This window comes from Scatophagus argus, chromosome 7 (genome assembly GCF_020382885.2).
Source record: "Scatophagus argus isolate fScaArg1 chromosome 7, fScaArg1.pri, whole genome shotgun sequence".
Classification (NCBI taxonomy): domain Eukaryota; kingdom Metazoa; phylum Chordata; class Actinopteri; family Scatophagidae; genus Scatophagus; species Scatophagus argus.
Genome location: NC_058499.1, coordinates 14881987 through 14897561, shown reverse-complemented (window position 1 = coordinate 14897561; position 15575 = coordinate 14881987). Strand labels below are relative to the sequence as shown.

The following is a 15575-nucleotide window of genomic DNA, read 5'->3' as shown; positions in this document are numbered from 1 at the left end:
CCTCAGTGTGAAAACTGGAAGGATTTCAGTTTGACTCCTTCTGGTCTGTTTGTGTGTCTGACAGAAACCAGGGGAGGTTTTTGACACTCAGTCCAGAGAGAGTAGCAACAGCAGAGGGAGTTAATCCTGTATCCTGCTGTCTCTAAATCTTTTTCTGTTCCCGACTTCTGTTCCTTGCAGGAATTTCAGACTCCGGTGTTAAAGTGGGAGGTGTACACAAATGTTCCTGTTAGTGGCCAGTGAGTTGTTCTCCACTATAGCAAACTTTAAAGGTTTAATTAGTTGTGGTGAGGTAAGAATTTTTAGGCTAATGTTAAAGAAAATTTTATTGCATAGTTTTGTTCTAATTTTACTTTTATTTAGCTCTTGTCCACTTTCTTTTACTGTGTGACTGTTTTTGGTTGCCTGTGGTGTTGATTTGCCAGGTTGTGTTTGTAATTTTCACTTTTCCCAAGTATTGCTATTCAGAGTATGTCCCATTAAATGTTAAACAGAAATCGTGGAGTCAAGTGAGTTTCTCATGGCGCCAGAACAGATATACAGACGCCTGTAGAAAAAAGAAGGTAGGAATCTAGAGAAAAAAGCATGCGCATGTGTTCTTAGTAACACTAAGAAAACTGCATCTTAGCTCATTTTGCTCTGAAACATCTTTTATGCTTGTTTAGGATCAAGGTTACATAAAAAACAAAAGTAGTGCATGTCAGTCAGAAAAGGAAAGACATAGCTTGTATATTTAGATACTTAGCTAAAGTTTATCACATCCATAAGCTGCGGTTTGCTTCATTTTTACTGTTTAGAATGAAGCTATAGCTTCTATTCTTCTCCTGTTCTGCTCCTGTAGAGATGACATGCTTTGCAGAGACAGACGCCATCTTTGGTCAACCTTCTTCAACCTTCTTCTTGAGCAGTGTCAGTAACAACACTGCAAAGTAAAAGTAACTGCAGCTTTGCCGTACAGACATGTTGCTCTGCTCCTTTGGGTTAGCCCTGTTTCATCCAGTGTGCTGCTGCAGCGCTGCACTCAGTTTGATTTGTGGTGCAGTGTGCAATTCCTCCCATTAGGCAGCAGCCCAGCATCGTCTGGGGAAAGGTTGTGATGCCCAGCTAGAGCCTGATGTGGTGTGATGTAATGTAATGTGACAGTGGAGCCAATTAATCATACTCATGCATTTATTCTTTGCTCTAATTCAGTTTAATTCCGAGCACATTCAAGACAGGTTGTGACAAAGAAAGCCAAACTAAATGTTCTGTCCGTATGGCTTTTATTTACAGGAAACATATTATTATATGAAGACAGAAGATAAGATGGACAGAAATCACATTTGGGCTCATTACACAACAACATGGATTACAGAGATGTCATTCGCTTAATATAAGTAAACCAGAGAGGAAACACACACACACACACACACATACACACACACACACACAGAGAGAGAGAGAGAGAGAGAGAGAGAGAGAGAGAGAGAGAGAGAGAGAGAGAGAGTTATTCTCTCATTCTTAACTCAGTTTGAATAGAAGAATATTTCTGTTGGGCAGATTTTTCCTGTTTCACAGCTCTGTGTTAACAATAGCACATTTTTACATAGTGATGTATGAATAATAGTGTGTTTCTTTATATAGTGTGTTGTCTTCTTCTTAGACTAGACTTATACTTTTATTCTAGAGTTAAGATCACTGTTTTGCTCACAGAACAGTCACATTTACCACAAGTATACTGATGGGGTAAAAACAGGTTGCGTATGAAAGAACATACTGCACAAGCTGCAGGAGGAGGAGCAAACAGGAAAACATCCCGTCAAAGTAAAATCCCAGCTAACTCAGTCAAATGTACTTTTTACAATAAACTGCATTCCCACCAGAATGACTTGTCTTGATAATTATAATACAATACCAAGTACTTTTAAAATCATTAAAGTCAAGTGTGTTGTAGAATTAAAAATGTGAAGCACAGTTTTATTTTCAATGGCAGCAGGAATAAGTTCTACCACCGAGAAGGACATGGAGTAGGAGCACAATAAGAACACACCTAATCTATATTTTAACAATATGTTCTCTCCAGTAACCGTGTCACCTCATTTTACAAGATCTATCATAAAGTCAGTGTTTCGCCCTCACCGTGCTGTACGTATGTTCTTGTACTGGCACAGAAGCAGGTGCTTGAAGGTGTTTTTGAAGGTAGCGTTGCACAAGGCGTAGCATGCCGGGTTGACGGTGCTGTTGATGTAGCAGAGCCAGTAGCCGATGGTCCAGAGGGAGTTTGGGATGCAGATGGAACAGAAAGTGTTGATCAGGACCATCACGTTGTACGGTGTCCATGTGGCAACAAAAGCAACCAGGATTGCCATGATGGTGCGCGTTACTTTTTTCTCCCTGGAAGAAATTCCCTTCCTTCTCCACTTTGCCACAGCATTCTGCTTAGTTACCTGTCAAATCAGAGCAAGAGACATCTTTCTTTTAATGCCTTTAAAGTCGTATTCATTGATTGAATTTTTGGTAACATGGAGAACAAACTGTTATCATAACTGATGTCACCATATGAAGCTGATATGGCAAACTTGTTAGTAAATTGTTAGCAATCAGAGATGGAGTAGCTTTAGCTGTCATTCTGAGTCGTATTTCTGGCAATCAGGTGAATGTAAGCCCAATGTAAGACCTCTTTTTTACCTTTGTTTTCGACAAAGGAATGTAGTAGTAATGGGCTGTAAAACCAAACAATTATTTTTCAGTGTGAGTTTAGCGTATTAGCATACTAAAGTTGCCAGTTAGTAGTAAATATGAGGTACATTGGAGGTTGAAGAGAATGTTATTAGTTTTGCACATATTTAAATAAAATAAAGGATTAGAGACACTACAGTTTTTGATGATGCTATATTGAAAAGCAACCAGAAAAATTCACCTTAAACAGTGTCCTTGTGACCAAACTTTGTCTGTCAGCAGCTGAGTTCTCTGGGGAAGGTGGCTGTGTTTGATTTGTCTTTTCCCCACCATCTGTGCCTTTCTGAGATGATGTAGGGACCACAGCGTCCTTAGACGTTGAAGCGTGGATACTGTCTGCTGTGGAGTTGCCTCGGTCAGTTTTTACTTCCTTGCAGGGCCCTCTTCCGTTCTGTTGCTGTTCCTGCTCCTGCTCCTGCTCCTTCCTATCTCCAGCCTCCTCCTGAGCCTCTTTTGTTGTGATGCAGTTGTTCTGGCACTCACATCCTTCCTCTTGACTGTGATAGGGACCTTCTCCCAGACTGGTGCCGGAGGTCTTCCGGCTGTCCCTCCTCATGCGGCTGCGGCTGGCCTTGGAGATGCGCCAGTAGAGGTAGATCATGATGGCCACCGGCAGGTAAAAAGCTGCTATGGCTGTCCCAAATGTCACCGCTGGGTTCGAGAAGAACTGGATGTAGCACTCACCTGGCGGCACAGTCCTCCCGCCTACGATGAACTGCCAGAACAAAATGGCTGGAGCCCAAAGGATGAAAGACAAGACCCAGGCCGCGGCAATCATCAGGCCTGCCATCTTGGTGCTACGGCGTGCTGGGTAGCTGAGCGGTTTGGTGACACAGAAGTAACGGTCAAAACTGATGATGAGAAGGTTCATGACTGAGGCGTTGCTAACAACATAGTCAACAGCCAACCACAGGTCACACACCACTGCTCCCAGGGGCCAGTAGCCAATCACAATATAGACAGTGTAGAGATTCATGGAGCAGACGCCAATGATGAGGTCAGCACAGGCCAGGCTGAACAGGAAGTAGTTGTTGACGGTCTGCAGATTCCTGTTTACCTTCAGAGAAACAACATGAAACAGTGTGTCAGTGCAATCTCAATCTCAACCTAAATAAAATAGAGGAAGTATCTTTCTGTCTGTGTGTCTACCTGCTCCTCAATTTTTTCAACAATCGTTTGTCCAAATGACTTCACACTCATGCTTGCTCATGTATTTCCAAGGCCCCAAGGACTCGCAATATTGAATCGGTGCTCTTAAAATCAATTGGTCATGTTCATGGTAGATACTGTGTAGTGTTCAGTGAGGAGACCCCTGTTGACTGTTATGCCACTAAACAGCATGCTAGATACAGCATGCTATTTAGTGGCATAAATAAATAGCATGCTGAATACAGCTCACTCCAGTACATGGAAAAACAGATAAAGAAAGAGAGATTGGAGATGTTATATTACTGGTCTTCTAAGTTTGCCATTTTGTTTGGCTAAACTCACATCATCAGATGTTACTAATGACAACAGCATACCTCCTGTAAGTACTGCAGCTGCTCTTAAAAAGTATGTAATCCACAAATCAATCAAATGGCACCTACCAATAAAATAAGAAAAGGAAGAAGAAGAATGGCAGCACAAAAATTCATGGATGGATGAACATGAGAGTTATAGAGTACATACCGAAGTGGGAGGAGGTAAAGGAGCTTTATGTAAAATATGCCACATGGATTTATGATATTTTTTTACATACATTTTATGTCTGAATTTACATGCTTTTCAGCAGCCATACTGTAGGCTACGCAATTGGCCATCAGTTTCTATGAGACAGCACTCTGCACACGGTTTCACATGGTGTATTCTTATCTCTCTAAGTCTTCTGTGTTCTTCTCAGGAGATCTGGAGATTAATGTTTGAAACACACTCATTAATCATAAAAAACCCAAACCTTTATAGAGAGCATGACCAGGATGTTTCCAATGACAGTGATTAGACTCAGAGATCCAGCCACCAGGATGATGAGTACAATCTCCACAGTTGTATATGGGCTTCCAGAGAAGAGGCTGGTGCTATCACCATTGCTAGTGTTGGCAGTGTAGGACAGGTTCAGAGTCTCCATACTGTCTGGTTTTGGATGCACTTCTCACAGATGCTTCAGGCTCAAATCATATCTGCAACTGGTAAACACAAAGATTATGAAATAATTAGCCTCATTGCGACTATTTTACCTTTTTGTGATGACAGTTCTTTCTTATTTGTGCATGAATTTATCTGTCTGCACATTTACAGATGCAAAGCCATGCGTAACCGTAAGTGTGTAAACACTTGGCAGGTGCTTGAGTGGTTTTGAGCTCATGGCTTGGCCCAGGTGTTCAGATGGACAGGTGAGCAAACAAGGGCTGCAGCAGCAGTGTCCCACATACTCATGTCAGGAAAAACACGCTGTCTAAAACTAGTCTGGAGTTAAATGCTTGAAATCTGAAGGTCTTTTATCTTAAATCAACTCGCTGTAGTGTAGATAATTTGTAGATGTGATTAGTCTTAAATGGAATCAAAAGAAGTGATCTTTCAAATCATTTTACACTTGGATGATGCTAGGTTCGTATTATTTGTATACTTGTATGAATGTTTCTTTCTTTTTTCTTTTTTTTTTCAAGCCACATCAACCACATCTTAAGTGACCTGGAAGTCTGATCAAATTTGACCTGACAGGTTGAATGGGATCTAACGAGGTCACCTACACTAAGAGAGTTCATTTACATCTGCCATGCCCTTTGAGAGTATGTAATCTGTGTTTGAGAGCCAATTCAGAAATGTCAATTTGTTATGTTGATCCTGCAAGCATAGAGGAGTCATTTCGGAACAGCATCTCTGCCCCTTGATATGAAATAGGTACTGCCTGGTCTGAAAATTGCATTTACATTTGGGAAGCTATACCGAACATGTGTGGATGTGCATGCATGCTTCTCTGTGTGCTTATTTGTTTGCTCATTGAGACAGATGTCCAAATAAACCTTGGTAGAAGCTTTGGTTTTAATGTCAAAACAGAGCAGATTTTCTGAGACTGAAGACTTTATCTGCAGAGTGATTTAAGCTTTCTGAGTGAGAGAAAACGGTGGGATTGGAACTACCTGTTCTGTGAGTTATGAAAGGCAGTTTAAGTGAGTGTACAGGCAGATTTCTACTGGGGCCACCCACGCTAAAAATCCAGGCACTTATGGTGCTGTTGAGTGCTTTGGATAAGAGCATCTACGAAACAACATATGATGCGCATATGGAGATACCTGTTCTTTTGTATTTTTAATGGATTGTGTATTCAGAATGGCCCCAGGAAAGCCAACAAAGAGCAAAACATCACAATTAAGGAAAAATAACATCACATTTCCCATTATGTTAAAATCCAAGAAACATCAGGAATAGGCCCACAATATGCACAGCATAACGATGTGATTAACTGATGTATTGTGATCAGAAAATCAATGTAAAGACACTTAGTTGAGACCACAAGGGTTGTTGCATGCTACTAAAACCTTGTAAGTGACTCCATTAGGCCACATGATAACATCATACTGTACCTGAGAGATGTTTCCTTCCTGCTCTTGCTGCCAGATAAAACTTCATTACAGCATCTCTAACTCTATCACTTACTCATCAAAGTGTGTGTGTGTGTGTGTGTGTGTGTGTGAGGGTTTTGTTAAGCTGTAATTCTCAGGACTTGTTTTTTGTTTTTCACGTTCTGTGACTGTTAGTTGGTTTGGTCACATTGCAGAAAAGGGTGTCACCCCCCATGTTGGGATCAAAACAGGTCCTTACTGTGTAAACAATTACATTTTGGAGTTGTAAATGTTGTAAAGGTCATAAAGTTGTAAAGGTCTTATGTCTGGGTCATATATAAAAGTTGCAGCATCATTAAGTATACATACTCAGTTACAGTCCTGGCTCCATAATTTTAAAAGCACAGAAGTATTATCAGGAAAATGCGCTTAAATCTGCATTGATTTACAATTACTGGTGATTATGACCGACCTACATGCATGAAATAAAAATTATTATATCTCTGGCCCTGATGCATTGATTGTATTGCATTGTAGGAGTTTTTATGGACACATAACTGTGTCTGTTTTATTTACTTTACTGGATATCTCACATTCTCACAACCATCAGAACAGTGAGGTTAATGTTAAATTTTATTAAATCCTGTAACAGCAGAGTGTCATCTCTCCTCAACAAATTTTAAATAAAACCAAGTCTCACCAAAATAAAAATAGTGAATTCATGTATTATGAATGAGATTTCTTCCTGCTGAGATAATGTAGGTGTAAAACCTTAAGAAAAGCACAAGACTGTACTTCCACAGAGGACAAAAAAATATATGGATTCAGATGAGCCAAATTTGATCCAGATATCTGACAGACAGCCAAAGGTGGGCATAAACAACAGATCACATCAACAGATCTATCCTATCGTTACAGCTGGCAAGTTCAAAACCAAGTTCCAATAAGTTCAAAACCATTAAAATATCTCCTGGATGCAGAGGTGGAGATGGCTGGTGATACATTTTGTCATGTTAGTCATATGAAGTGTTCCAGCTGGAAGAAACAAAAGGTCTTAAGTGCAGCACAAGAGAAAACAAACATCTAAAGAGACAAACTGGCAAAACTTACTCCTTTCCAGGTGTTATTGTTTGTGACATTTGAGAGAAATTTCCTTATCTGATAAATACCTGTAATAAAAAATACCTAGACATCTAGTAAGTCTATATGTGCGAACCAATGATAATTTCAAAGAACAATCAGAAAAGCTAAAATAGGAGTTCATAGGAGTATTTAATTATCAAGCCTAATTTGAGACAGTGCAGCACTTATTCCTTTGTCAGCAACTCCTTGAGCTTCAATCCTAAAAAAAATGCAATGAATTTCTCCTCTTCACTGATGAAACTCTGTCAGTTCAGGTATGGGTCTGTATTGTCCTTGAGTCCATTTGAAAGTAGTTCACCGAGCATAACATAATTCCTATCAACCCTGGAGAAAATTCTGCACATTGGAAATCCTCCTTGTGCCGTATATTCTCATTGCATGGCATCAGCTCTTCTGCAATTAGTCAACGCTCCACTCTCAGGCTATGTCCTGAAAAGTGCAGTTATTAAGCCACTCAAACATCTTCAGGGCCTTGTTTCGATGTTTTCCAGTCAGGATTTCACCACACCACAGCACAGAAACTGCTCTTGTTAAGATCTTGAATGACAACCATTTAAACAAAGATAGTGGAAAGTTTCAGGCTTGGTATTATTAGATTTCAGTGCTGCCATCAATGCAGTCCACCATAACATATTACGAGACAGACTGGATAACTGGGTGGGACTTTCTGACACAGAGCTAAACTGGTTTGAATCCTGCTCGAAGGACAGGGATGACTTTGTGTCGGCTAGTAATTACATGTCTGGAGTTCCCCAAGGTTTCATTTTCGGACCCTGTTCTGTTCAACATCTACATGCTCTCACTAACTCGGATTGTGGAATACAACAAAATATATTACACATAGGTGAAACGCAAGGCCAGCAGGCCAAATCCAGCCAGGTACCTCAATTTCTGTGGTGAGAACCTGAAAAGAACTTAACCGCTGCAGTACGGTATATCATCTGTGTTTTTCATATGGTGCATTTTTGAAACAGTTTATGCCGAAGGTATGTGAATAGTTGTACACTTGAATATTTTCTTGCTATTATTTTTCCTGCATTTCTCCTTTGAGAGCTAGTTATTGACTGTTATTAGTAAATCCAATAATAGTTATAAAATGCGGAGCAAGTTGCATACATTTATATAACTGTAGCCTACATTTACAACCAACCTTGTGAGTGCAACCAAAATGCTGAAGTAACCCAGAATGAATTTGGCACCACAGTCTTAACTTAATTATGAACAAACAGGACGTGCCAACATTTTCTCCAGTTTTCCGATAACTGTTCCGATAACTGAAACCAAAGATAAATATTAAACAATGCTCTATTTTACTCTGTTTTAATACTTTAAAATCCTGTTTATGTTGTCTTTTTATATTGCCTTGTGTTTTAGAAGAACAAACTTTATTTATATTTTTTTCTGCATTTAACCCACCCCTGGTCGAACACACATGCAACACAGCACACTACATGCAGTGAACACACACCGGGGCAGTGGGCTGCCATGTCAGGTGCCCGGGGAGCAGTTAGCGGGTTAGGTGCCTTGCTCAAGGGAACATTATGTTAATGTCTTCATGTCTTATGTGAAGCACTTTTAATTGGCTAGTTTTTGAAAGGCCCTATACAAATAAATTGTCTGCATATATATGTTGTATGGAATTGGTTTGGAACAGAGTGGGAAACCACTGCCTGCTCATGAGCCCATCCTCACTTCTTCCCTTACATTCACACTAATAAGGCCTACATTACTGGACCTTCCTAATTCAGGGCTACTGGAGAGAGTCACGGAGGCAAACAATATTTCTTTGACAGGCACAGAAACAAAGTAATTAGATCCAGCAGATGCTGCCTGCAACAGCTGTACCGGTAATATGCTTCTAGGATATAGTAGTACTCATCTGGCAGGGTAAGCTCGGCTTTAAAAAGTCAGTACTGTGTTTGAATGATGCCACAGCCAGCTGCAGAGTCAGTAGTTACCAGCAGATGAACTAGTGAAACAAACAGCTTGTTTGCAGAGAAAAGACAGGTGTGGAAACACAGGAGTACACAGTTTCACCAGAAAGACAATTTAATGACTACAGGGATCAAAGTGTTGCAGTTTATAATTAATTCATTGCACAATAGATCTTTATCTTGTAAATGTCTTTTATTGTTTACTTTTACAGGACAAACATGTTTCTAATTAGAAATCTGTATGTGTGCAAAACCAGCATCTGCAAAGCATGTAAATACACAATATGCATAGATGCATCTGAGATAAAATGACCCACAGAAATGCAGAACATACACTGAGGCACTGTTTGGGCTCACAGCTGTTTAATTTGTAAAAGCAACATTTGAAATTATTTTTCAGGGAAGCATTTTCAAGTGAATGTTCCTGGGGTTACTGCACTAGTTACTACAGTAACAGTAAGAGGGATTTCCACACAAGCTTGTTGTGATTTCAGAGAAGTGTGTCCTGAATTTGAAGAGTGGGAAATTTCACATCAGCCTGAGCTTTGGCCTGGCACAGCAGTGTAACAGAGAGAAGAGAAAAACCACTAAATGTCCAGTGCAACCCTGCAACTGAGCCAGAAAACAACAAGTACAGACTAGAGAAGGCCAGAGTGACAAGGGTGGAAGGATTAAGTCTGAAATAATAAGGTACAGAGGACATAACACATTAAAAAAAAGGAAAAGGTGAAAATAATCTGTAAAAGCTGTAGGTATTTTTAAAAGTGCCATGCGAGTAAATGTAATCATGTGGTCAAGGAGTAGGAGGGCTAATGAGCAAAAACAAAACAAAACTCGATTTCATCATGTAGGCCTACACTTTTCAAGGAAGAGCTGCCTGTTTGAAATCTAATTTCCCTCTTAAACACAAACATAGAGTGACGGGGGGGATTCCTCGGGAACATGGAGACTGGGGAATCCAGAGACGAGATCTGATGCTGGTGGCTGATTGAAACATTGAAGTTAAACATTTCTAAAACAGCCTCAGGGGAAGAATAAAACACAAATCTCCTCCACAATAAATAGAAACTTCCACAGGACGCTGAAACTGCATGTGGAGAGGTTGATTTCAATCAATATAAAATCAATTGTATGGGATATAAAGATATCACATTATCTTCCTGGACTTTTGCAGTGTCTGTGAGTGACATTTTTCTCATATAAACACTATAGTGTAGATTTTTTTTGTAATTTCTGTGTATTTAGAATTTCTACTCTACAGCACAAGAAAGCTTCACATTGTTAAAAAAGTTAAGACCCAAGGGGATTTGTGTGAAAATCCACATACAGAAAAAAATATTTTCTGCCTTTATAAATGCCAAACCATACATGAGTGTACTCAGCAAACAGATATTAAAATCTGCTCCAGGTCGCTGCTCCATGAGTTAGGGTAATTTTCTTAAAAAAGTGTTCTTACCTGCAGCAGTTGGGCAGAAATCCACATAGAAGTGTTTTCTTACCTTTTCTGCTGGCAGTGACATGGCTGAGCTGTTGCTGAGCTGTTTGCTCCATGTTACTCTCACCTCTGTCGACACACTGGAGGAGAGACAGAAGCAGTCAGTAAACCCTGCGTTGATGTCGCTCCTCCTCTGACAAGAAGCAGTGTGTGCGAGTGTTTGTGTGTTAGAGAGACAGAAAGAAAGACTGACAGACACAGTGGGGAGGGGTTACTGGGGCTATTAGTGACTGTTGTGTTGTATCCCTTAAGCAAGGGTCGCAAATTTGAATAAACAAGAGACAGACAGAGATGTTTGTTTCAGGACCATGGGAAGCACTGGCCTCGAACAAACACAAACGCATCATATTCTCCTGTGTTACAAAGCTGTAGGCGATTATGTGGAGAGAAGTTTGAATGGTTGTGGCATGAAATAAAATGGTAAAACGCTATTAAAAAAAAAAAAAGAGGACGAAAGGAGAGGGTCACACTGTTATTCTGTTGCTGCAGGACGTTAACCTTTAAGACTCTGTTGTTTTGACCTTTTAACCAAACCTGTGACGCAGTCTGCCCCAGTTGGCGGATGACCTTACTTTGATGGAATTACCACAAAGAATAATGGTCCCTCTCCACAAAACAATATTGCAAATGAAACGAGAATACTGCCATCGCACAGGCACGAGCCAGGCATGTAAACACGATTTGATACAAGACAATATGACATGATTTATTGTGCTTGTGCTGGTCCAGACTTTTTGCACACTGATCACATCAGCATTGGTCTGCTGGTTAATTTGCTTAGATATAATGTAAACTGTGTAAGAATTCTCCACCTTTAATATTCTGTGTAATCAGAATATAATATTTATTTATTTATGAATTTATTTAAGATAAATATTAGATTGTCATTTCATCAGCTTGATGTGGGGAGTTCTGTCGTGGAAGACTGAGACTGGACTGGTGTGTCCACGACCATGAGTTTCCCTTCTGCTGTTTGACCATTTGTCATAAACATAAATCAATATGAGGCTTTGACTTTGTGTCTCCACTGTGTGTGTGTGTGTGTCTGGGTTTGTATGTCTTTGGTTTCCTGTCTGCTAGAATCTCCTTTTTCCAATTTCCGAGACCCCCTGGCATGTCTTCTTGATTTCCAATATTATATTTCTAAGTATCTGGTATCTGGTAACAAGCAGAGGCAAAATGTGAATGGTAAAATCGTTAAAGGTTAAATTGTTAAAAATGCTTATTTACTTTCATGCTCTGAGTTAAATGAGAAAATCGATAGTACTATGCCATGTACAGTGAGTATTAACCTACAGAAAGCAGTCTGTTGACTTAGCTTAGCATAAAGAGCGGAAAAAGCAACTGCTAGGTAGAAGAAACTGCACCTGGACAAGAAACAAGTTCAAAATCACTCCCTGATGGGCAATAAATTAATACTTACTCATTATCTTCATTTTGCATCGACACAAAACGCTGTTGTGTCATGTGACTGTAGTTTTCACATCTGCAAAATTTTGTTTTGCGTCGTGGGATTATAGGCAGTAAACAGGCCACAGACACATTGTGGATTTCTTGAATAGAGTAGATGAATTCACACAAATTCAGAACCTCAAATCAAATACCAGACAATACATTAAATGCAACTTATATAATGGGAAATTATTTTGGACACAAGCATTGTGACACATAGTTCCCTGAGATGAAATGTTGATTGGTGAGCTTTAGAGGTGCTGATAGGTGGGATCTGTTGCCTTTGGACAGAGCTGGGCTCAGTATCCTCTCTGTTTGCAGTCTTTGTGCTAAGCTAACGTCTGCTGACTCTTCGTGGACATGAGTGTGGTCTTGATCTTCTCATCTAATTCGTCAAATTCTCCAATTCAATGTAATGTAACCTCTGCTGAAAGAATCAATGTTGGTCTTACAGACAACCAAATGAGAAATTTTTCCCCAACATATTTAACAGTACCATGACAGCAGAAAGAGATGCTTTTCCAAATTTATGTTTTATGAAATAATGAGACCACATGTGCATTATATGGTGGCACGTATGTGGTTCTTGTGACTCCAAGTAAAATGTCATAACATAAGTTGAGAGTCGCTTTCATGATGCTTCCTCTGGGCGATGGCTTGCGTGGTTTTAAAGCTCGACAATGAATGTATAATTCATAAGGGTCGTACAGTCGTGTCAAGTCCTCGCTAGCTACTGGCGATTGCCTTGCATGGTAACATACTGTGAAGGACTCTGAATTAGTGTCTGCATATGTGAATGGGTAGGCTAAAGGTCTTAGTTTCATCAAAGGCTTCATTCGTTGTTTCATCGTGTCAGGTGGAATATGTTTTTCCTGTGGATTTAGAAGCAAGCTGACCCATGTTCAAAAGCCCAACACAGACTGACTTGAATTCATTTATGAGCTGAAATGAATGTGTTTAGAGCTGAACCCACAGAAAGGAGGACACACAGAAACCATAAAGGATGCACTGCCACAGGGCATATGATGTATATTATTGCGCCACACCAGTGAGCGATAAAAGCCATCACCCCTTGCACACCCATACACTTTGCCTTTCACACAGCATCATCTCTCTCATTCATTTCTTATTATTACCACACATTTGCTAACTTCCTCTGTTTCTTAGTATTGCACCAAGTCCTGAAAAAAAATCTCTCTTAGTGTCCTCACAGTAAGAAGAACCCTCTCTTTCAAAAGTTGATACCACTCTGATGTGCATGAGGAATGAAAAAAAAAGGTAACAATGAAGCTCTCTCCTCTTCACTATATGAAGCAAAGCCCCAAGGCTGCGGGGAAATGAGGTCATCTTGGAGCGCGAGCAGCTGTTTGAATGGAGAGGAGCCGCACACAATGGCAGCACGTCTGACAAGACAGCCCTGCATTTTCTGAAATTTACTCTTGCATTCAGTTATCAACAAAGCTGTGGAAATTCAGAAAAATGTATCATGAAAAGAGAACGAAAACTTCAAAGTCACTCTGCAACTTTTGCTCACATAATTATATACTTCATCATGCACTAACAGGCTAATGTTGATGACACACAGACTTTTACCGTAACTGTTCTCTGGGCCTGGAGCGAATCGTGACATTTTAATCTCTTCTGATGTTTCATCAAGGACTGACTATAATTCATCACTGTGTTCAGACCCAGTTGGGATTTGGGCCACATGGACTCTGGTCAAGTACTGGCACCACTGTCACCTGTAGATAAATGATCCCTCTGTGTTTGATGTTTTGGTCTGTGACTCTAATCTCATAATGCAACTTTGACAGCATATTTCATTAGGTCCTCCATTCTTCCTAAAAGCACTTATTTAAACCACAGACACAGTTTTTTTTATATATATATATATTAAAAATAAAAAAAGTAAAGCCCCAATCTATGGCTGGGATCATTTTTTTTAATGGGCTGAACAACAATAACAACTTTCATCTTTCAGAGGATCCACTGCCATCTACTGTTTGTATCTGACGTTAAATAGAAATGCCATTTTAGCATGCAGTTAGAGCCACCTCACCGTCACACAAAAATGCAGGTGAAAGCTGTTGTCGTAACAAAAAGTTCCCATTAAAAGTCGCTTCTTCAGATGCTGGTCATCAGCTCTCATGTGTCAGTCTGATTATTACTTCATGTCTCTGCTGCCATCTGGTGGAATAAAGTCTGCCTCATCTCTCTCAGTCAGTCTCCTTTGGCTGGCTCACAGACTGGGCTGGGACACCTTACTTTGAAATTTAGTCAGTTACTGAATATAAATTACACGTAATCTGAATACTTTTTAATCCCTTCAGAATGAAACATTGAGAATAATGCACCTTACTTACTGAGGAAACGGATCCAACAGGAGTTAAATTAGCGTTACAAAGTACAGGTGTTGCTGCTGCTCAAAAAATAATCATTATTTTAAAACTGTCATATTTTAAGGACATAATAAAAATGTAATCAAGTAATCTTCGACAGTGTAACTATAATCTAATGACATTTTTTTCAAATGTAATTATAGCTGATTGTAGTTACCACATGTAATACGTTCCTGCTTAACCCTGCTCACAGACCTACAGACAGCTGTGAGGTAGAGCACTTGTCTTCCACTGTGTTAATATAAGAAAAGTAAAAAATATGTGGCAAAGTAAAAATAATATTAACCAGACCTTGAATCTGGAAGTCTAACCAGCCTGTAAATCAAAGTCGCTCACTAACTAAGCACAGCTCCAGTGCAGAAATAAGTAGACACTTACAGGATTGAATGAGCTCTGTGACTCTGTGATCGTAATGATAGCTAGGGAAACATGCAAAAAACCTGCTTCAGAGTTGCAATCTGTAATTTACCTTTGACTTTTTCCAGCAATGTGAACTCCATCTCTACTGAAGGACTGTCTATGGCATCGTGAATTGTTATAAAAATCTCCCTCCTCGACCACTGACTCCTGATTGATAACAACACACTGAGTGTTTGGCCAGTGTTCTTTCACAGTTTGTTTTGATGTTATGTTTGAATCTCACAGGACAAGCTGACTTAAGTTTAGATAATAGAAAAAAGAATGCTCTGCTACAATAGGTCTGTATAATACACACACTAATAGGTCCCACGTGGAGGCCCTGATCTCTGTGGAACATGCTGACAAGCTGCTCTTTCATTTCACCATTCAACTCACACTCATGAGACGCCATCATTTGAAAGAGTCAAAACATTTCCTGTTGTTTGAGGGTTAGGGTGGGGGTGGGGGTGGGGGTATCATGTCATGGCAACAA

At 39.9% G+C, this 15575-nt stretch overlaps 1 protein-coding gene across 1 annotated transcript; it reads right to left on the bottom strand.

Moving 5' to 3' along the window:
- Positions 1–1463: 1463 nt before the first annotated feature.
- On the bottom strand, positions 1464–4994 carry LOC124062093 (muscarinic acetylcholine receptor M2-like). Its single transcript, XM_046394593.1, has 3 exons — positions 4655–4994; positions 2900–3775; positions 1464–2426 (listed from the first exon to the last, which is right to left on the bottom strand). Exons 1-3 carry the CDS (start codon positions 4823–4825, stop codon positions 2115–2117), a joined length of 1359 nt encoding a protein of 452 aa, XP_046250549.1. The 5' UTR covers positions 4826–4994; the 3' UTR covers positions 1464–2114.
- Between the last annotated feature and the right edge of the window lie 10581 nt (positions 4995–15575).